This window comes from Hemiscyllium ocellatum, chromosome 12 (genome assembly GCF_020745735.1).
Source record: "Hemiscyllium ocellatum isolate sHemOce1 chromosome 12, sHemOce1.pat.X.cur, whole genome shotgun sequence".
In the NCBI taxonomy this organism is placed as follows: Eukaryota; Metazoa; Chordata; class Chondrichthyes; order Orectolobiformes; family Hemiscylliidae; genus Hemiscyllium; species Hemiscyllium ocellatum.
This window is the reverse complement of record NC_083412.1, coordinates 54,799,768-54,823,984: the sequence shown is the minus strand read 5'-3', so window position 1 is coordinate 54,823,984 and position 24,217 is coordinate 54,799,768. Positions and strand designations below refer to the sequence as shown.

Sequence of the window (24,217 nt, the reverse complement as noted above, 5' to 3'; positions counted from 1 at the left end):
CATTGGTTAGGCCACCTGTGGAATATTGTATGCAATTCTGGTCTTCTTCCTATCAGAAAGACATTGTGAAACTTGAAAGGGTGAAGAAAAGATCCACAAGGATATTGCCAGGGCCGGAGAACCTGAACTACAGGAGAGGCTGAACAGGCTGTGGCCGTTCTCCCTGGAAGCCGAAGGGCGACCCCACAGAAATCCACAAAATCACAATGGGCTCCCCTCTCCCGCTAAACCTATGCCCTCTAGTTCTGGAATTCCCCCACCCCAGGGTCTATTTACCTTATCTATGCTCCTCATGATTTTATAAACCTCTATAAGGTCACCCCTCAGCCTCCGACGCTCCAGGGAAAACGATTTCAGCTTAATCAGCCTCTCCCTATAGCTCAAATCCTTCAATACTGGCAACATCTTTGTTAATCTTTTCTGAACACTTTCAAGTTTCACAACATCCTTCCAATAGGAAGGAGACCAGAATTACATGCAAAATTCCAAAAGTGGCCTAACTAACATCCTGTGCAGCCGGAACATAATCTCCCAACTCCTATACTCAATATCCTGACCAATAAAGGAAAGCATACCAAATGCCGCCTTCACTATCCAATTTACCTGCGACTCCACTTTCAAGGAGCTATGAACCTGCACTCCAAGGTCTCTTTGTTCAGCAACACTCCCTAGGACCTTACCATCAAGTGTGTAAGCCCTGTTAAGATTTGCTTTCCCAAAATGCAGCACTTCGCATTTATGTAAATTAAACTCCATCTGCCACTCCTCAGCTCACTGGCCCAACTGATCTATATCCCATTGTACTATGAGCTTACCTTCGTTGTCCACTGCACCTGCAATTTTGGTGTCGTCTGTAAACTTTCTAACTATATCTCCAATGTTCACATCCAAATCATGTGTATAAATGATGAAAGATAATGGAACCAGCACTGATCCTTGTAGTACTCCACTGGTCACAGGCCTCCAGTCTGAAAAACAACCCTCCACCATCACCCTCTACCTTTGAGCTAGTTCTGTATCCAAATGACTAGTTCTCCCTGTATTCCTTGAGATCTAACCTTGCTAATCAGTCTCCCATGGGGAACCTTGTCGAATGTCTTATTGAAATCCATATAGATCACATCTACCGCCCTGCCCTCATCTATTACTTGTACTGTATCCAAAAGTATTATTTTCTAAACAGATATATCAAACTTATATTTGAATCAATACTACCTGCTTCTATCACCTCCTTGAGAAACCTGTTCTGTAGATACTCCCTGAAAGATTGATTTGTAAAGTTTTCATTCAGCTTTTCCTTCTGGCTGCCTCCAGGCAAAATACTGTGGATGCTGAAAATCCAAAATGTAAACAGAAAATGTTGGAAATACTCACCAGGTCAGAAAGTAACTGGAGAGATATGTCAACTGACTAGATATTAACTTGAATTAGGTGGAGTTCTTTTGAGATCACAAAACAAAGATAAGCAGGTTTCATGCAGGTTTTAGTTAGCAGAAACGGATTCTCATTTTGCCTCTGCATTTTCCTGGTTGCAGCCAGCTGGATTGAGAGGCTGTTTGGTTGATGGCTGAATAGGTTTCTTCCCCCGTCCCCTCTCCAACCTTTACAAATTGTGATTTTCCCAAGCCTCTTTTCCTCACCCTCAATCTTGACAAATCGATTCCCAAGTCTCCTTCCCGTGACAGTGGCCCACCCAGACTCCTTTTCCCTTAGTTTCTCTGGATGGTTCTCCGGTCTGTTTTCAGGCTGGCAACCTGTAACTAGTGGGAGTGCCCCAGCAATCAGTGAACATGTGTCATTCTTTACTGCAGAGGTTGGATCATTAATTATATTTAAGATACATAGATTTTTAATCAGGAAGGGAATCAGGGGGTTATGGGGAAAAGGCAGCAAAGTGGAGTTGAGGATGATCAGATTAGCTGTGACCTTCTTATGCCCTTTTATTTTATGGTCTTATGTGGTCTATTTCTCTTTTTAATCAGATTATTGTGGTAGCATGATCATTGAAGATGAGGAGTCTCCGATTGAACTGACTTTGGATGATACCAAACCAGACGGATCTTACCCTGCTATCATGGGGTAACTGCTTTTTGATTTAGACTTCTTTAATGTTCACAAATATCCTCAGGAAGACCAATACTGATCCATACCTCTCGGACAGAAGCTCTGTGTTCATTCCAGGACTGGAGGGCGAAGGTCGACTTGTCGTCATGTGTCAGACAGGTTGATTGTCAGTCTCTAATCTTTTTTGAAACAAAAACAGAAATAGCTGGGCAAATTCAGCAGCTCTGGCAGCATCTGTGGAGAAAAAGCAGAGTTAATGTTTCAGATTCAGTTAACTTTCTCCAGTTCTCAATAATTTCTGCTTTTGTTTCTGGTTTCCTGCGATTCTTTGGATATTTTGTTTACTGTTAAATCCTTCTGATGTGCTGAAGACAGCTGGGAAGAGCAGAAGTGTTCCCTGGTCACCCAAAACAATGTGATGCAGCCTCCCTGTGTTAAAAGACTTCAGTCAGAGGTTCTTGAAGTCACATCCTCATTCTGAGAGATTACCACATGAATTGGAGTCATACCTGGCACATGGTTATTATTGTTGGAGGCCAGTTGTATTCGCCCTAGGATATTGCAGCAGGGAATACTCAGAAGGGATCCAGGCTCAGTATCTCCATGACTTTCCCTGCATCAAAAGTTTGGACCTGGTGATTAAGCATTATATAGGGCAATTCTTCATATAATAAAGTGGCTTAGAGCCACATGGAGCAAAACCAGGACAACATCAAAGTTGGGGTGAGCAGGAGCATGCTGAGCAGAAGCCTACAATGATCTTTGGCAGCTAGATCCATGCTTAAGTTGTTTTTTTTATATATAAAGGAATGTATTTCCCATCAGCCTGTCTGTTAAACATAATGGCCCAAATTCTCTCTGTGATGACAAAAATATTTGAAGTCATCTGAAACCGAAGTTACGCCTGTTATTTTTCTGACTTTTGCAGCAGTGGGAGTGAATGAGAGTGCTTTTCTCAATAAGAATGTGTTTGCCAATAGAGAAATTAAGCATGGGTGCTTATGGCTACCTAATAAGTTGGCTTGGGAGGTGAATGGTGAAAAAGATGTTGAGTAGAAGTAAGCACTAAGTTTGCATAGGGGATGCGAGGGTGGTAGGTTGACGAGTATACGGTGGCATGGATATGAGAGAACATAGAGTATGTAGAGGTCTTATTCTTGTATTCTTTTGTTTTAATTTTTGACCAAAATGCTGGAGCCCCAAGCTTTCCATCCAGCCTCCTCAGTTCTCCCCCACCACCTCCCCCCGCCGCGCCCCCCACCCACACACAGATTGCTTAGCCTGTCTCCTAATCCAGGATTCTCCAACCTCTGCTCACCTGGCCTGAAAACAAACACTGGGGCCATTGTGCTTCAGACACCAAGTAGTTTTGAAACAAATGTTAAACAACCAATTAGTATAAGCAAAGGATTTTACACTTGTTTCAGGCGTGGGTCCTGTACATCCATACTTTAATGTTTGTTAATATAACATGGACATCTTTCCTGAAGGAGTGTCCATTTGTATTTGCCACTTACTTTGTTGGATTCTTAGACACAGCAACAATTAATGTCTGAGTGGGTACTTTTAATTTCTCCGTATACAGGTTCTGCATGAAAACCTGCATGAAAGCATGTTGAAATGTGATATTATAAATGCATCTAGAGTTCAGAGCGTTTTAACTGTAAACATTTCTCCAACTCCTTTTCTTTCAGATTTATCCTTGCTCGAAAAGCACGACGCCTGGTAAATCTCACAAAGGAAGCTAGGTGTGTGAACCTTATTAGAGGTTATACATGTTTAATGTTGTCTTTTATAATGAGACTTTAATAGAAAATCTGGAAATTCCACCCAAAATTCACTTCGTCTCCTTCCTCTTTAAAGACCCACCTTAAAACTTGCCTTTAACCAAGCCATTCCTAATCTGTCTTCCTTTGGCACAGTGTCAGTTCTTGTAAGTGTATACTCCTGCGAAGAACCTAAGGGGATGTTCCCTATAATAGAAGTGCTTTTTTTTGAGTCATAGAGTGCTATTTAGATGCATGTCCTTGTATTTGCTAGCAATCATAAACACTTCTGTAAAAAAAGCACTTAGAGTTAAAACAAATCCCATTAGTTGGTGCTAAATGACTTATTCTGAGACTCATAGAAATATTCTCCTGCTGTGCTGCTCCATTGGTATTCGGATATGCTACTGTTTCACTTCTCATTAATCAGTGCATTAACCTCTGCTTCCTTGATCTGCTTGGTGATGACAGTTTTGGTCTACTGATACAACGGTGTTCATTGTGAAAGCATTCAAATAAATCACCAATTTGTGACTTGGTAATTTAACAAGGACTTTATTTACAACCCTGTGAAAAATTAGTAACTGAACCTCAAATGTCTGTGTGTGGATATTACATCACGGAGCAGTCTAAACCTACACATGTTATACACAGCTTTCATTTTATTTGCTGGACTTTATTTATACGACATGATTTTTTTTTAATGCAGGAAGCAAAAGATCTGTGAAATTTATGCCAAGGTGCTTGGGTGTGAGGAAGCATTGCACGTAAGCTATTTTTTCTTTTTTCTTGTTATAGGTTTAGTCTGAAATCATCAAATAAAACAATCACATTTGGCTTAATGTATCATTCAAAAAGAGACCATATATATGTTCCATCTTTCCACACCACTATTCTGAGCAATGCTCTGCTATCAATACCTTCTCATTCAAATTAGCTATTGTAGTTACTGCAGCTTGCTTGCCTGCTAAAGGCCAGCCCCGTGAAACTCATGCGGAACTACAAAACATAAATATTGAATATACCAGCTGCCAATCAACTGCTAATAGTGATAAGAGTGATCTGGCACTCGGTATGGATGTAACATCTTAGTGCTGAAGGCCAGAAAATTGCAACTGAGTGGCAAACAGACTCTAGGATGTGGATGTTTGAGGTTACGCTGCTCCCATAACGGAGTCATTGTGCGAGCTGGCCACAAACTGCATTGCAGCATAATGATCAAATTATTAGGATCCATTTAAAAGAGCTATCTGACATACACAGAACAAGTGGAATTTTGTCTGAGTGCAGTCAGTTGTGCAATTCTTTCCCACAGAAGGATTTCAAGGCTGGGTCTTTAAGTATATTCAAAGCAGAGAGAGACAGTTTTTAATCAAGGATTATGGGAAAAAAGCAGGAAAGTAGTTGAGGATTATCAAATCAGCCATGATCTCATTGAGTAGCAGAGCAAATTTGATGGGACAGATGGCCTACTTCTGTTCCTATGTATTGCGATCATATTGTCTAATTACAGCTCCTTGTATTACATTTTAATAAAATAAAACTCAGAAGTAGACTGCTCTACCATCATTATTAGACAGGCAGGAGGCTGGAAGAACATAGCAAGCCAGGCAGAATCAGGAGGTGGTGAAGTAAACGTTTCAGATGTGTAGAAAGGTTATGCCCTCGGCATTGACTTCTCCACCTCCTGATGCTGCCTGGCTTGCTATGTTCTTCCAGCCTCCTGCCTGTCTATTTTGGATTCCAGCTGGTACTGAGCTGGCACAGGATGACAAGCAGGTCTCCAGCCTTGGCAATGTGACCTCTGCTGAGCTGCATGTGACATGGGAGGGTGGCTCCTCCATGGGCACTTCAATGCAAAGTAGGACGTTTATCTCTATGCCAGTATCAGCAAACAGGTCCTAGCTCCCAAGTGTTTGAAGGAGTCATCCACCAGCACCAGCAGAGTATAGCTAACATAATGCTTCTGTGCCTTTCGATGGGCCGTGGAGGTAAGGCAGCCAACGATGCCTTTTGTTGCTATTTTAACATTCATTCCATTCCCCAGTCTGTCATCTTGAAACTGGTAAGGTCCCAGCCTCTATTTTACCAAGCAATCACCTGCAGTTAGCATAGCAGTGATCAGCAGTCACTGCATTTACTTTTCAAGTTTCAAGGATTCATAGAGTTCAGGAAATGCCTTTTGGCCCATTGGGTCTGCACTGACATAACTAACTCTAAGAGTGCATTAATCCTAATTTCCTGCACTTGTCCCATATCCTTGAATGTTGTGATATTTCAAATACCCATCCAAATTTTTAAAAACATTTAAAGATTTTCAACCTTGACCAGCTTCCCAGGCAGTGCATTCCATTTCCACCACCCACTGAGTGAAAAAGGATTTTCCCAAATCCTCTCTGAATCACCTGACCTTTGCCCTAAAGCTGTTCCCTCTTGTGATTGACCCTTCAGCCTCTAGTGCTATCACATCTTTCCTGCAGTGAGGTGACCAGAACTACGCACAGTGCTCCAGTTGTAGTCTGACCACCTTTCTGTACAACTCCAATATTACCTCTTCTCTGAACAACTCCAACATTACTTCCTTAAGTAAGTTATCCTGCTAAAAGCTAGGGAAGCTTGCTCCTTTGGTGCACTTCCTTGGTGCTCGTCCAGTTACAGAATGACTGGAGTTAGAACAGGACTCGGATTGCTGAGCCCTGGACTAACATTGTGATTTCTGTGAGACCTTAAAAGGAATGGAGCCTCTGTTGTCCCTTTACAAGTCCATTGATTTAGAAAGATACAGTATCAGGAGGGATTGGGACTCCCAAACCAGAACTTTGCACATCATCAGAAAGACTTAGGATTTTCTGGTAGCGATCAGTTTCTTAAGTACAGACAAAGCAGGGCATCAGTGATACATTAGTTTAACTTGCTCTGCCTTCCCAAAGGTAAATGGGAGAGGTTTTTCTTGAATTTTTTCATGTGCCCCTTTTTAAAAGCTGCCACTTGTGGGAGGTAAGAGGTAATGGCAATTAGTCCATGATTGCCCAAGCAGCATGTTTCTCCATTTGAGAGAGACAATTGGGTTTAAATTTTGAGGGGCATCACTCTGCACAAAACATAGGAAACAGGTATACATGAACTCCCACTCCTCGTAGTGACTTGGGCTTATGTTGTTAGCATTATTCTGCATTGCACATAGCCACTTGAGCTCAATGAGGGGGAGGGGTGTCTACATTTCAAACACCCTTACCCATGACACAATTGCTGCAGTTCCACTGAGATAGTCACCCACCTATCTCACAGAGCACATCATCAGTTGGTGTACACTTGTATTAAAATTAAATGATCTCCTTGTGCTCATTTTTGTGTTGACAGAATGCCAGAAAAATACCTTCACAAATTCATGCCTGGTATCTGAAATCATGACTGGAATTTTTTAAAATGTTCAGACTCACAAACAGTTCAGCGCCCCCTGTCTTGACTGATCCTGACAATAATTATGCCTTTTTGTTTTCAGCTTAACCAGGTCTGAGTTCTTTGTGACTGCCATTGCAGGAAAGTTGGGGCATTGGTGTAACTGGCCCTCATAATGAGTGTTTACTGTCATGTAAAAGGCTAAAAGGTGGATGAACAATCATGCAAGCAGAGCAAGCTAGCCTTCAATTTCCATCATTTTTACCAGGTTCTCTAAGTTTCCTGCTGTTAGATTGTCTTTCAGAAAGCATGCCCTCAAAGATCTATATCCATTTTCAAGAATGGATTAGACTTTAAATGGTGTATTTGAACAAACTTGTGTAATATGGTGTGGTTTTTGTGTCTTTGTGTTTTTGTCCAGCCCATTCATTATGAAGAAAAGAACTGGTGTGAGGAGCAGTATTCAGGTGGATGTTACACTGTGTATTTCCCTCCAGGAATTATGACTCAGTATGGCAAGTATGTGTAATAATTTGATTATCTCCATCAGCAGTTAAACACTCACTGAAGTGTAAATGGATTCACATTAGGCCTTGTAGAGCAGAAAATTGCTAATTTAATCAAGGTTCCTCTTTGGAGCATTTGTTCAAGTTTATTGCCATTCTGCAGTGTAAAATCCTGCGTCTGTACATCAGAGAAGTCTATATATCTTGGTGTAACATCAATGGATCAAGTTAAAGGTTGTAAATTGTCCACTCTGAGTTCTAGTTTTTTTCTGTTGATAGTGATGTATTTTTGGCATGTTGTGCCTCGTTTTACCAATTCAATAAGGAAGCAGCACATGTCTTATTTATGAAATGCTTAAATTCATCTGCACACCTTCATTTATGCAATGAGCTGAAGTGACTATGCAATGCAGAATAATGCCAACAACATAAGCCCAAGTCACTACGGGGAGTGGGAATTCATGGATACCTGTTTCCTATGTTTGATGCAGAGTGATGCCCCTCGTTGTTGGGACTTAGTAGATGGATTGTACTTTAAGTTGTGTTTTAATATTACTTATGTCATGACCCAGGTTGAATGGTGTGCTGGAAATGAAGACCCACTATTCTACGAGTTATCACAAATATGAAATGTGACCAATTTAACCGCTCTGAGACGGTGAATGTCTAAATGTGGGCACTAGCTAAGATAGAAGAAACTCTCACCAGGTTTCATTAATAAACAGGAAAACCATAACTTATTTGTTACAAATATCTTTTAACATGTGGCAAAGCCAGATAAGTAATTATTAATATGCAAACTTAAATCATACCTCCTCTAAATCCAAATACACAGACATTCATTCACGTAGGACAGACAGATGGACAAGACAAACAGTCCTTTTAGGGCAATCCTGGGTAGAAATTATGGACAAGAAAGTGTACAGATTGTCAATCACAGTCCAAGTCAGTTGGGGAAATGAGAACTTTCTCGCAGATATTTTTCTGGATTTAGGCAATGATATCATGCTATTGCCAGCTACTGAGGTCCTGAGTAGCTGGTCAGTTGGACTGAAGTCTTGGTCAGAATTTGAATTTTTGTTTCTTTTTGCCTTTGCATGTTGTTACTTTCAGAATTCAAAAGGAGGATCTGGCTTGCTTATGTGAGATCTGTGACCCAAATGTTCCTCAAGTCTGCAATAAACTGTACTTAAACTAATCCAAGCCCTGTTACTGGGTAGTTGCTGTTATTTTTCAAAGACACTTAGTGCCAGTACAAAAGTATCAAAATCCAACTTTCAGGAAAATTATATGCTCTGTGTATCCATTAAATGGCTAACAGTTCCACTTTTCCTTTGAGATAAAAAAAAAGAATTAACAATCAAAAGATCCACTTTCCGGAGTGCTGGGAGTGTACAATTGTTTTACGCACATGAATGAGATGGCTTAAATGACCCTGCTGTAAATATCTTGTGATGTTAACTGGCCTATCAGCTGGTTTCAAAAAAGATTGCATAACGTATGGCCTAATTTTGCTCCTATATATTATGGTATTATGGCCTTATGTTCTGTTTTTCCCTGGAGCAGCACAAAACTGAGCTTTTTTTTAAATAATTGCAGTTACAAAAATTCTGTACCGTTTAGTGCTAATTAATTGCATGTGTGTATGGGCACATTTCTATTGAAATAGTCTAAGCACATGTTTTTATTGAATATTTTTGTCTTTGAAGAATCCTGAGGCAACCATTCCAGAGGATTTACTTTGCTGGCACTGAGACAGCTACCCAGTGGAGTGGATACATGGAGGGTGCTGTTCAGGCTGGGGAGAGAGCAGCCAGAGAGGTAGGACAAACATAGGCTCACATTTTGCATCATTTTGTTCAGCAAAACCTCAAGCAATTGAGAACGTATATTGGTGTTGGGAAATTAGTTCTTAGATAAGTGTGATTTTTTTTTAAAAATGCAATGATTATAGCAACAGCTTTTTTGCATAACTGGAAACATTCCTAGCACAGATGATGTGTCTATAGAGCACATGTAACTTTAATACATCTTTAATGTTGACTCTCACCTGCTGCTGGTTTTAAGTATTTACCTTATGTGACATTGCAGATGTCTTTGAGCCCATCAGAAATAAAATTCACACCTTTATAAATAGACTGATGAACATTCATGCTCTAGCTCGATGCTAGCATCACCTCAAGTCAGACAAGTCCTTTTGCAGAGACTTCCACATAAGTCAAAATGTTCTCTTTGTAGTTAACATGTTTTTGCAGTGAGTTACACAGCATTTAGCCCATCATGAATTTTCTCACGTAATTTTCTGCTCTTCACCTCATTAATTCTGAAGCTGGGCTGTTGGCAGCTTCTCGGGGAATTGCATTATAAGAGAAGTGGAAGTGACCACCACTGGTGAGACCTTCTGCATGCCTACTTCTGATGACGTAGTTAAAGCACAGCTGCTGCAGACTACTTCAGACATTCCAGGATGCTCTGCCAGCTCTCACGCTGTGGTGCTTGACTGGTGTTTTGGAACACAAAATTTTGGTCTTGAAGAAAGACAAATTATCTCCCCACCTCATGGACAGGGGCCTGGAAGTGCTGGTGAATACAGTAAAGGAAAGGAAAGCTATCAGTTTCCCAGCTGAACACCACAGGAAGCTATGCCACTGGACACAGATTGCAGCCAGGGTCACTGCAGTGGTCCAGCAGAAGCAGTGTAGAAAGGAAGGTGACTGATCACCCATGTATTCCCAAGGGTAAGTACCACTAGCTTGTCTCTTGTGCCCATGCTTATAAAGACAGCAGTCACTGTAACTGCCAATGCATCATGCCTCTCACTTATGGACTATGATTCTGTGCAGCATATCCACTCAATGTCTCTCACCTACTCATCCTCCCAAACAACTAACCGTTCCTGTCCCCTGCACTTTCTAGTCACTCACTGTGAACACCTCATCCCTCCCCCTCCCCCTCCCCCATATGTATGATTGCTAACCACTATTCCATCCACTTCCAACATAACCAATCTGTCCCTTTGTGCCTCCTCACAGGAAACATTGACCCATTAACTGGCTGAGAGGTCCCAAGACTGATTTGGGGATTTGGGGTAGGGACTGGTTGGTTATGGCAGTAAACATCAGATTCCTCACTCCCCACAAGGAGAAAACATTCACTTTGCCTGAGAGGGGCAGGACTGCTCCTGTGGGGTTGTAGAGACCAGTCACCTTCATTGTGCTGTTCTCCTATCACTGTGCAGATTAAGAATGAGTTAGCCAGGACAATGTTATAACTAATTACTTCTATTGCAAAGACACAAGTCATAGCCAGTGAACCTCTGCCAAGAGACCCTCAGCTCCACCTCAGCAGAAAACCACTGAACTCTCCAGAGGATGCATCAGCAAGTATTTCACCTGTACACTCTCTCCATCAGCTTAGAGATTTTCACCCAAGTTGATCTCTTGCAAGATTAAACTCAGGAGTGAAATTGGTGAGCACATCACTTGACACTGAAAGTGTGAGGGCATGCACTTTGATAGGAAGGATCAAAAGACAGATTGTTACTTAAATAGAGGGAGAGTCCAACAAAAAGCAGCACAGAAGGCTCTCGGTAAGAGATGAGCAACCTCTTTGGGTATCCAAAGAATGAAGGAAGTTCTAATGACCAAACATTGTACATTTCTCACAAGAAACTGATGTCTTGACTTCGCGTAGTATCAGATATCAGGAAACCTTAAACTACATTGAAGATCACAGCTAAGGTGTTACATTTCAATGTGGAGAACAATAAGATTAGATATAATGTGCAGGGAATGTGCCTAGTCCTGGCCTACACACATCATTCCACACTTATTCTCACCTTGAGTGAGAATTTGAGAGTATAGGACCAACAATGATTCACCACATCCCTGGAAATAAAGATTTATTCTATCAATTTTTCAAGGGAACACACGACCATTCAAGGCTGGGAGATGTACAAGGGATAGTCCACATGTCGAATCTACCTCCACAGCCCACTGGTCTGCCAAGAAAAGCTGTCTAAGGTGCTGCCTCTTGTAGGCTCAATGCTGTCCTGGAGAATGCAGGGCAACTCCACAATCTGCGCACATTCTCTGAAACATTGAAGGGATACTGAAAGTGGAAATGTAGAAAGGAGCATCCTCAGGATTCCTCTCACCCTGCTGGTTATAATGATGGACTTCACTGCACAACATTCAGAGATGCTGCTCAAATAAAAAAATGCTGGAGAAACTCAGCATAACTGGCAGCATCTGTGGAAAAACTACTTTTACTTTGTACAGGTGTGATATCTGAAGGCAGCCTTAAGAGCTACCTAACCTCAATGCCATGCAATGTTAGTGTACTGACAGTGCCTGCTGCTTTATCTTAATGGTTGGTAGAACATGTAATTTGCATATACTTTAAAGTGGGATCACCCATTAAGCATACAGTCACATAGGTAAGGCGTCATTTAGTCGACCAAATTATATGGCAAGGAGTGCAAAAATAACAAGGTCCAGATGTGCTTTGCACTAAGAAGGAGCTGCTTGCCTAATTTATCAACAGAATGTTAAACAGTGATACCATGTCCAAATCCAACTCATTCATCGTGAAAGTGGGCTTCAGTTTAGTTCTCTTTGGCCTTTTAGGTGCTGTGATGTATTGCTCTGCCATGCTTTCTTGCACAGCCCTCCTGATCAACATGCTGATCCTCAACCTTATCTTGAATCTCAGAAAATTACTATAGATCCCCATTTCATCTCCATCCAGGACACCACCACTTTTGTCGATTACAGATGAGAAGGGCATAGTATGCCACAATGATGCATAACACCCTCTCCGACAAAGTCCCACTGGTGTCATCCAGGCATAGAAACCTCCCCTTAAAGAGGCCAGTGGTCCGTTTCACTATGTCATGGTTGAACTACAAACTGTGTCATATCTTCATTCTGCATCAGTTTGATGTTTTTGTAAAATGTCATGAACTGTGTTTGGAGGCAGTAGTCCTGTCTGCAGCAGCTATCTCTGAATCACTCTTGGACCTTGAAAGGCAGCAAAAAGCTATGAGTTTTCAGGAATCACTTTCAGATATCCTAAGAATGTCAGCAGTTCTATACAAGAGCAAATATTTTCTTCCTGTATTTAACTTCCCTCCTTTTTGTTTTAATACCAGTGTAAGAATGCTTGGGAAATACATTGTTGTATTGACAAGCATTTCATTTCAGGCAGATGCTTTCTACTTTTGCAGGTTAAATGTATTCCATTTAGAATGAAAGGAACATGTCAAAGGCTTTGATTGCATATATTAAGACACTGTAGCAAAAATGAGTGATATAATCAGGGCAAAGACAAAATACAAAGGAGTGAGCAGAAGCAATGATTGGTAGCACATAAATGAAAATTAGAGGTGCTTTCCTAATCACATAAGATGTACAAAATAGTTAAAGTGATGAGACTACAAACAAGCCACCTTATAATTAAGAGGAGAGATACAACAGAAGTAGGTCTTGGAGTACCTCAGAGTTGTATGGAAGAACCACTACAGGAGATAAATAATCAAATGGTGATTATATTTAAATTTTGAATGGGAGTGAAAAAAGCAGTTTGCAGGCCTAGCATGCTCCATGTCATGTCAGGTTACTTAAACTGGTTTGGGCAGGGATAACAGAGGAATAATTTTAAAATGAAAATCGAGTTAAAGGGCTGAAGAAAAATGTTCCACCACATTTTAGGTTAAGAGAGGTGATGCATATGGGATGCATGTTAATAACTGGAAAGATATGAACGAAAAGGAGCATGGATTTATAGAGCCTGGACAGTGCTTGACAAATTTAACTGAGTTATTTTAGGATGTCAATGTATAGATAAAGAGATTCTGTGATTTTAAGGCATAAGAGGTTTGTCTAACAATATATGGACAGAAAGATGTCTGGAGACGGAAAACAGCAAAATGAGATACATGAATGTTACCGAATTGACAGAAAGGAGGTAATATTATGCCTCGGGAATCTATGCTTAAATCTAATAGAAAAACAAATCATTGGGGATGTTGGAGATCTAAAATGCTGGAAATGCTCCAGATGCTGAGTAACATCTGTGTGAAAGGAAGCAGAACTAACATTAATGATCTGTGTGACCTTTTATAAAAGTCAGTTCTGATAAAAGATCATTGACTTAAAACACCAATTCAGTTTCTCTCTTTGCAAATGCAGTTACAGTATTTTCTATTTTTGTAAGTTGGAATCTTAAATAACTCCACAGAGGCCAGTATCCCAATACAAAATTACCCTTTTCTTTACACATGAAGAGCCCTTGACACTGATCCAGTTTCCTCAGAGCCCGTTCTCAGACTGAACTGAACCTCGACATTCCTGTTTATGCCTGTCAGTCGGGGCTCCTTGATGGGACCAAATTAACACTTACAGTCAGGGAACACATATTCAATGATGTCCACCAGGCTGACCTCATTACAAGCATTGTAGAACCTATTTTGTTTTTCATTTAGATAGAATATTTGGACATAAAAGGATGGTATTGAACTTTTCTGATTTATTCAGATTGCATCTGAAAAACATCAAGTTTGTCCCACTCAGAGAGGTCAAATCAGAATTTTTTTTCAATACCTTCAATAGTACAATGCAGCTTTAAAAATCATAAATAATTTTGTGGGCTTAATGCCTGTGAGATAACTTTAATATTTTACTTAAATTTAATTTGAAAGTACATTAGAGAACACCAGAATTAATTGGCTTTTTATATAATTAATTTTGAAATGAAATTGTCATTATCCTTAAAAATAATTAGAAAGTAGGGCTTAGATTAGATATTTTGAGTGTTAAAACACTAATGCTATTAATGTATTTGCTGTTTATAATGTCCTGAGATCCAAGGCATTCCAAACAGTCTTCCAAAGGATCAAAATAGGAGTAATGGATATAGAGATACTTTCACACTTCTGAGGCACCTTTATAACTTCTTCTGCATGACTTCTCCCACACACACACAATCATGCCACAGTCTCTCTCTCCCCCTGTACCTGCCTGGAGTAAAATGAACAGGAAAACCCAAGCATCACATGTCTCTGTGAAAGCATTGGGTACTGTGAGTTCAGTAAGCATGCCTCTTTCCCTGAGGTGGTTTCTGCTACTGTCTTCAGGCTTATCACTTTCTAACTCTGTCAAAAACTAATGAGACTCATTAAAATTGAATCTGCTAGTCTGTATGAAACAACTGAATGTATTTTAGATTATTGAATCTTCTGCCATTTAATTTACACCTTTTACATATCAACCCTTTCTTTCCCTGCACTCAAGTGGCTCTATTTCCATCCATTTGTTCCAAATAGACTGTAATTCTATCCTCTGTATACTCCAAATGTTCAGTCTCATGTACAATTGACAACCTAACATTCAGGAGTATTTTGGATTCACCACACTTTTTAGCTTTGATTTTTGTTCATGGGTTGGCAGAGCAGTGTTCTGAAAAATCCCAGATCCACAAACCCAAACTTTTATAAATTGGCCCACTACAGTTAGGTTTTTTGGTGCCAGGATGATGGGCTGCTGCAGGAGTCTGGTCAGGGGACCAAGGAGGAACTTAAGAAACTGCCTGGTTCCCAAGGGCAGGCTGGGCAGAAAGCCAGCCTGGGCACTCCTGCACTGCATGCAAAGTTGAAAAATAAAGATTAAAACAGAAAACGCTGCTCTCACCACACTCTTCCATCACTTTCTATTCCCCATCCATGCTAACCCATGTCCCTGAAGCCACCCTTAGGCCTGTCATCTCTGTTGTGCCACTCTGTGTCTATCTCTTATGGCCCACATATCTCATGTGCCCCCAATCACCCCATGACCCTTTATAGGGAGCCAATATATGCCAGCAGAGGTAGATGTGAACAGGACTTGGTGCAGGTTAGAATACAACAAAGGTTTATGCAAGCTCAAGTTGGTAGAGGGTTGAAGGTGGGAGGAATGCTGACTAGAAGGGCAAGGACAGCAAAATCATAAATGAGAACTCAGACCCAACTTTTATCTTCCATAATCAAAGCAGCAAAGTGCTGAAGAAACTCAGTAGGTCTGATCGCATTCCAGATAAACCTGCTGGACTATAACCTGGTGTTGTGTGATTTTTAACTTTGGCAACGTCCATGGAGAGCACCTGACCCTCCCCTCAAATGGAACTGAGAGATCCATTCCAAAGGATACTGGAAGCCTTTCCCAGATGGATCCCCGACCCCCACCACAAGCAATATCCATAGGGCTACCTCAGCTCTCCAAAGGGGTTCACTAATTACCAAAAGAAATGCATTAAGAACAAGTCTGCTCTTGATTGCACTAATCTCCACAATCTCGATGTCGAATTCCCACTTCTTAGGACTTGAAATAGCCAGCTGCCCACAGTAAATGAGAATAGCCAGTTTCAGGGACAGGATTTGCGATTCTTCATGTCTTCTGGCACTTTCACCATGGTGGAGACATCTCCGAATTTTAGCCCCTCAGATCTCCCTTTCTTGGTGTAATTGCTCATTCTGCACTTAATGCTGCTAGTCTCTAGATATTTCACATTGCTTTCTTAGTGCACATTGACTGCTGCAATAACTTGGTTCTCATTGCTTTCTTAGAACACAGGGCCTTTAGTGCACAGTTACTAGCTGCCAAACTTCAGGCTTGATATTCTCTTTATCACAAAGACTGCTTACTTTTACCTTAATTACATTACCCTCACCTTAGCTTACCTGCTGCTGAAGTTCTCATTTATGATCTTGCTATCCCTGCCCTTCTAGTCAGCCTCCCTCTCACGCTCAGCCCTCTGTAAACTTGAGGTCATACAAACTCTGCTGTATTCTGACTGCACAAGTCCTGTTCATATCTACCTCTCCTGGCTCCCTGTCCTCCAACATCGGAATTTTAAAATCCTCATCCTCCTGTTCAGATCTCTGTGGTTTCTTACCTACCTGTCTCTGGAACTTTGTTCAACCTTCCATGATCTACCTGTCCAAATTTTGTCTGGAATTATATCCTTCCTCCATGCCTTAGGCTTGTGATTGATGGTAATGTTTACAGCTATGTCAGGCTTAAGCTGTAGAATTCTCTCTTTATACCCATTGGATGCTGCAATAGATATTTTTAGACAGATCAACTCAGATGAAACAAATGAATTTTCTTCGCTATAATTACATTATAAACAATAGTCCAAACTAACCCATACTTAACAATTGTTAATATTGAGTTAACATCAAATATTCCTTGACATCATTGGTATAATTGACTTTACACACTACTAAAGCACATAAAAATAAAGTTAATTGTATGGACATAATTCATTTTAAGCCTCCTGTTTAGTAAAGGAACAGCTTTATTCTGCAAAATAATATACAATTTGAAAAGAGTGCATTGTGAAAATCCCTTTTAAATGTTTCATTGAAGGTGTGCTACTAATTTGCAAGTGTTTTATCTTCTCCACGAATGGAAAACAGTAGTATTCACAACATAATCTGATATTTTCAAGTTAATATCAAGTATTTTATTTGGGCATTAACTACCATAAACTCTTCATTCTCCTTCTAATATTCAATCATTCAGGGCTTTGAGTGCTATTGTAGCTAGTGGACCAAGTTTTTTTTCTATGTCAGTGCTTCACTGGAGAGAGAGGGAGAATTTCCAGTTCATTGAACTATCTTCACCCTGGGGATGAGCTTGCAGTCCGTGAACAAATTCATTGCTAGTTAGTCATTCATTTATGATGTCTAGTCAGGCAGACTGAATTTTCAATTTTATGGTATGATTTTTAATTGGAAAGCTGTTGAAATATGCTGTATAAAATATGACTTGAAGGTGACTGTAGTTCTGAAAGATTACTTCAGTTTATATTGATATTTGACTTGAAAATTAGATGATTGATGGAGAAAAAAAATCCACTTTAACTTGAAATGTAATCAGCACTTTTCATATTCTCATGGTCTTCCAAAGTGTTTCAGAGCCAAATAATTACTTTTAAAGTTGTTCAGTAGACAAAAACATAGCCTATGCATAGCCTATTCATAGCAATAGAGTAAATGACCAGCCAATCTGTTTTGATGATGTTAGACAGAGTTGGAGGGTATTTCTGCTCTTTATTGATACTGGGATCTTTCACGTTCACCTACAGATAGACCATTCTTTGATTTAGCATATCATTCTAAGAAAAGTTCAACTTCCTCAATATTGCATTGAAATATCACCTTAAAGTATGTTCCCATATCTCATACTGCTTTAATCCATAATCTCCTCGCTCAGAATTGAAGCTACTGAGCTAATATGACAGCGAGTAATTGTAATTGATAATTATAAACTCTAAGCAAAGTATACCACAATTAGAAAATATATTCCTTCGGTTTCGAGGATACAGCCTGCTTGATTATAAATGATATTGTCCAGTGACAACCCATATTAGGACATGCCATTATTTTCTGATGTGTTGTTAGAAGGTGGTACCTTTTTCTGCCTCAAATACATGGAAAATTAACTCTGGAATAATCTTAATAAGGTTCAGAGGGTTAGTCTGAATAAAAATGCTGGCTCTGTAATAGTCTAAATACAGAAATACACAGAAATGTTGCCCTGGTGATGTTGGTAGGCAATAGTGAAGGTGTGCTGATCTAAACTTGCATTATTGTTTCAGTAGTATGTGAAATCAGTAGTTAGTTGGTAATTATAAGATAAATTGTATCTGTCAGCCAGTTTCCCGTTACTGAGGGTAAATGCATTATTGGGAAAAGTAATTCATGTTTATTAAAATATACTTGTGTGCATTATTTTTCCCTCTTTCAGATCCTGCATGAAATGGGAATGATTTCAAAAAGTGAGATCTGGCAACCTGAGCCACCATCTTTGGTGAGTTTCTGAACATTTCTATCATGTGGTACGGATGGTTGGTTTGCAAAGCTGACAGTGTGGCTCTGTGGTTAGCACTGCCACCTCACAGGGTCAGGGACCTGGGTTCTATCCCACCCTCTGGCCACTAATCGTGTGGAGTTTGCATGGTCTCCCATGTCTGTATGGGTTTCCTCCAGGTGTTCTGGTTTCCTCCCAATGTCAAAGATGTGCAGATGAGGTGGATTGGCCAGGGGAAATGTGGGGTTACAGAGATAGGGATGGGGACTAGTTAGGATGCTGTCCAGAGGGTCGGTTTTGAATCAATAGGCCAAATGGCCAGCTTCTGCGCTATAGGGATTCTATGATTCAATGTAGGTTCCATTTCCACACTGGCTGAGGTTACCAAGGAGGACTCTCCTTCTCAACCTCGCCCCTAGCCTGAGGCATGGTGGCCCTTAGGTTAAACCACTACCAGTCATTTCTCTCTAATGATGGCAACTTGACATTGATTGTGTACTGACTGCAGTCAAATGGTCATCGAAACTGACAATTACAACTTCACATTTTATCTGTCAATCCTCAGATTCATTAACTGGGACCTCCAGCTGCTTTTAAATCAATTGTTCTGTACATAAATAAAATAGTCAGTACTATAGTTTCATTGGTGTTGATTTATAGCGGATTAACTCCATCATTTTGGTCATGTGCACATGCTTGTTTACTGATGCAGTCTTCAGATGCCCCCCGCTCCTTGATTTTCAAACTGAATATTGTCTAATTCCTCAAAAATTGCCATACTTAACCATGAGACTGCTTTTCTTTATTGTCTCTCTATAGAACTTCTCAGATATTGTTAGTCTGTATTTTATTCAGAGGTAAAGTCTCCAGTGCTTTAACACTTTTTTTTTTATTGTTCTATCAATTGAAACTTAAAGATTAGCTGGTTAGTTCCTTCATTTGTTATGACAGCATTCAAACTTGAGCTGACAAGTGGCAAGTAACACCTGAGCCGTACAAGTGCAAGGGAATGAACACTTCCAGTAAGAGTGAACCTGATTATCACCCCTTGACATTCAATCACATTAGCATCACTGGATTCCCCATTAGCAATCTCCTTGGGTTAACACTGACGAGGACGAACCTAACTGGATCAGTCATATAAATACTGTTATTCCAATGGAAGTCAGAAGCTGAGAAATGTGCTTCTCACCTTTTGGCTCCTCAAAGCCTGACAAAACATCTACAAGGCACAGGTCAGAGGTCAATTGGAATGCTCTTCACATGTCTGGATGAGTGAAGCTCTAACAACACTTAGACATGCCCCAGGTCAAAGCAGCCCATTTGATTAGCATCCAATCTTAAACATTCGCTCCATCGACCTTGACTCACAGTAGAAACAAGTTTGTCCATATACAAGTTTGTACTGCAACACCTTGTCACACCCCCTTGGACAGCATCTTCCAAACTTGTGGCCTCTTCCACCAAGGAACACAAGGGAGTAGATGAATAGGAACATCACCACCTAAAAGTCACCCTCCAAACCATACACTCCTGTTATTCCTTCACTGACATTAGGTCAATATCAGGCAAATAAGGAAGGCGTGACGTTTGTGTGCTGCCAGCCTCAGCAGGTTACATGGTGTGATCCTGAACCAGCAAACTGATTTGTCTCCTTGTTTGGTTGAGGCAATGTTTGCTTAGTGAAAATTTCATTTCAGTAACATCGCTCCTGATGTAGGTATTTCTTTCAGGACGTTCCTGCACTTCCAATCAAGACAACATTCTGGGAGAGAAACATGCCTTCAGTTCCCGGATGTTTGAAGTTATTTGGATGGTCAACATTTCTGACGTCTGCAGCTGCTGTGGGGCTCTTTGCATATCAAAAAGGTCTACTCAGAAAGAACTGAGGAGGTGCTTCAAAGCCAGACCCATCACCTCTTCCTTAGTGCACAGATTTACAGTCACCATCTGCCCACTGTACTAATCTTCTAAAACTTTCTCTGCTCTAGTGATTCACACAATAATTTAGTTTCCCATGAGGAAAACTACAAATGAAAATGTCATTGCATACCCTTTTATCTTTGTGAGTTCTTTGGATTTTTTTCCAACCACTGAACCGTAATAAGTCATAATTGAACTTGCAGTTGCTAATAGGAATCCATGATTTTGCATGTATTGGTTATTTAGTGTTGCAATTTATGTTAATTTTCATGATCATACACATTACATTGACAACAGCTACTCCTTGGTGATTGCATTCTTAGTCACTATGTTCATGTGTATTCATTAGAACATTTCTGTTTATAATTCTGTTTACAGCAGCTGAATCTTCTTACAGAGATTATTGCATAATATATAAAACTAGGTGTTATTAAAATACCAAATATCTTCTTTGTTATCTATCTTAATGAAGTCTTTTTAAGGTCCTAAATTGCATTTAATGCCCTGAGAAACATATACAAATGATCATCTTGCAGTGATGAAAGTTTGAACAAATTACAGAAAGGCAAGTTTTGTATAGACATACTGGCTAGTATTGTATATTGTGCTGCATCTTCAGGAACTCTCCAAACCTTTTGTGAAAATCTGATTAGCTCATCCTGTAGATTTTATTGAGCTGAGATACTCTGCCAGTACACCACAAGTGACTGTTTCATTAGAAATTCATTTTAAAAGCCTACAGTTCATGTTTGAAGCATAGATTCACATTTAGATTGATTAAAATAACACATAACAGTCACCATTAACTACCAAAAAAAAGTTCAAATGTTATCCAACTTTAACATTCAGCATTGTGATACTTTGTTCACTATTTTTAATCATGAGTTTCAACAGTTATTAAAAACCATTCTTAAAAGAAACTGATAAAATTTTCAAGCCAATGTTGCATAACGATGAGCTACGGTTTTTAAAAAAATGTATTTTAAAAAGTGACACTACTCTGCAATTAATCCAAAGTGTTAAGAATATTTGTAAACATCAGTGTATGTTCAGTGTAATTGAACTAAAACAAATATGGAAATACAGTGATGGATAATGCAACTTGGGTATCAGTGTCTTTGGTAAAATTGGTGTATTTGAACATTTTACAGTGATGCTGATTCTGTCTCTCCGAAGACTTTGTGAGTTTTGTCTTTGTGCCTTATCCCTTTGTGGTGTTATATTTTCTCAAGTGCCTATGTGACTGTGTCTTTTCAGTGTGCACACTTTCAAGCTGTAACATTTCAAAGTTTTATATTGTCAATTATAACATTTTATTTCTACACTGGTACATGGACAATGTAAACCAGGTGACACCTGTAATGTGATGATTGATAAGTAAATCAGTGTTTTGTTTGAATTGTGTGCAAAGCTCATGCTTGATATAACTAAAAGCAAAATACAGCGAATGCTGGAAGTCAGAAATAAACACAGAAATACTGGAGAAATTCAGTAAGTCTGGCAGCATCTGTATAAAGAGCAACATTGTTAGCATTTTGAGTCTGATATGACTTCAGAACTCAAGGCAGTTCTGAACAAGACTTTTGTCGGTCTCAAAACATTAACTCAGTTTCTATCTCCACAAATGCTGCCAGATCTCAAAGTCATAGAGATGTACAGCATGGAAACAGACCCTTCAGTCCAACCCATCTATGCCAACCAGATATCCTAAATTAACCTATTCCCATTTACCAGCACTTGGGCCATATCCCTCTAAACCCTCCCTATTCATCTACTCATCTAGATGCCTTTTAAATGTTGTAATTGTACCAGCCTTCACCACTTCCTCTGGCAGCCCATTCCATACTCCTCTGTGTGAAAAAGTTGCCCCTTAGATCCCTTCTGCTGAGTTTCTCAGGTGTTTTCTGTGGTTGTTTGACATAACTAATATTTAATTTTGCACAAGACCAGCAATCAGCATGACAAGACATAGGTCATTTCTTGATGCTGTAAAAAATGTTAACGACTAATGCAGGTAATTTTGAGAAATGGCAAGTAACTTGTGTAAGACAGTTGAACAACAGATGACGGCATACGCTTAAGTAATGAAATATTTGCTGTAAAATCTTTATGAACAAATCTTGTGAAATTGAGTGTTTTAAAATCAACTTTGTGCTAATATGGCATCTGACAAATATTGTTGATTACTGATCTGGTAATAAAAACTGTGAAAATATTGCTGAGTAAAAGTCATTTGAAAGTATGCTTGAAAGGTATTGCCCTTCAATGGATCGTACTACATACATTGTGAGTAGGGTAGTAGACAAAATCAGACAAATAGGAGTGAAATTAGTTAACATTGTTAGTGCAAAATGGGTTTGAAAAGAACTAGCAGCTTTTTGTTTGTCCAATTTTCTTTCCATTGAAATTCAGAGAATGATAGTTCAAACTCTTTTTTTTCAGAAACTAGTTCTTATTCTAACAGCTATATTTACATACTTTGAAATTTAAAATCTTGGCAATATTTTACAAGTAAATGTTAAATAAAATCTACACTAGCTTTTAATAAGTAGCCCATTCAGTGAGTCCATTGACTGTTGTCACTGTAAACCAGTTTCTCTCCTTCAGAGTCTTGAGTTCCCAAATTAGAGTTTTTCTGTACGTAGTACGTGTAGAAAAATTGTAAACACTTTCCTTGTTCAAATTTTGGGTTTTGTTACTTATTTTGACTAACATATTTTCTACCATGAGGAGAAAAAAGATCTAAACTGGATAAAGTTTTGTAATGTAAACGATATAGCTGTTGTTGGATCTAGTAACTGTCTTATATATAATAACCTAAGACAAAAGCCCTCTAACTGAGAAGAACTAAATATGATTAAGGCTGCACCAACTGCTTTTACTAGGTCGAAAGAAATTAGCACCTGCAAATTTGAAATGTTGGAACAGATACTTTAGCCTGCATCATTGCAACAATGGAAACTCTCTCCATTATAAAATTAACTTCAGAGGTGCGAATCTGGAAGTTCTGCTCCAGTACATGGTATCTATCATTTTCAGGAGACAGGGAATGAGCACAGGTTCCAAAACTGCACATTGTAGTTAACAGAGGCAACTACCCGTATAATACAGCAGATACTCCAGTCACATCTGGTTTTTATTAGCTAAGGGGAACAAACAGGATCTGTGCAAATTAGAGCCATTAGTTGTTCAGAGAGGTAAAGTACCATTTGGAAAGGTAAGGAATCCCTTTGCATATCTGGTTCCAGGATAATATTTGGGAATGTAAAGTACTCTTTGGGAGGTGTAAGGTCCCCTTTGGAATTCTTAAAAGTGGACATGAATGTACATCAATTATTGGAACTACTAAGTGAGTTGTCAAAAATAACTGTCAATAGGAGCTGTCAGAAATGAGTGTCAAGGCTCTTAAAACATGTGCCCTTTCAATTTTTTCTGTAGGACTGTCTGGAATATGATTGTTTTCTACTTCACTCTGGAGTAGCACTGCATGACTGATTTCACAACTTTCCATTATCAGAGTTGGATGCCTGCAATTGACATTGATAACTCCGGGTGATTATAGCCTCTTTGAAGAGGGATGTTTGTTGTTGTAAGAAGTTAATGGATATTAAATGCACTGACTTTGTTGTTAAAAATGACAGTATTATTTTTTGAGATGGTGAATTCTTCAGTAGACATTTAACAACTTTGTCATCTGGGCATTGGTCGT

At 39.5% G+C, this 24,217-nt stretch overlaps 1 protein-coding gene across 1 annotated transcript in view; it reads left to right on the top strand.

The window, feature by feature from the left end:
- Nucleotides 1–22,723, top strand: part of mao (monoamine oxidase) — a 152,453-nt gene extending 129,730 nt beyond the window's left edge. The window contains exons 9-15 of the mRNA XM_060833059.1: nucleotides 1,983–2,079; nucleotides 3,759–3,812; nucleotides 4,540–4,597; nucleotides 7,651–7,748; nucleotides 9,445–9,556; nucleotides 18,523–18,585; nucleotides 20,319–22,723. Of these exons, the coding sequence (XP_060689042.1) occupies nucleotides 1,983–2,079; nucleotides 3,759–3,812; nucleotides 4,540–4,597; nucleotides 7,651–7,748; nucleotides 9,445–9,556; nucleotides 18,523–18,585; nucleotides 20,319–20,474 (638 nt within the window). The 3' untranslated portion in view covers nucleotides 20,475–22,723. The remainder of the gene's footprint in view (nucleotides 1–1,982; nucleotides 2,080–3,758; nucleotides 3,813–4,539; nucleotides 4,598–7,650; nucleotides 7,749–9,444; nucleotides 9,557–18,522; nucleotides 18,586–20,318) is intronic.
- The last annotated feature ends 1,494 nt before the right edge of the window (nucleotides 22,724–24,217 follow it).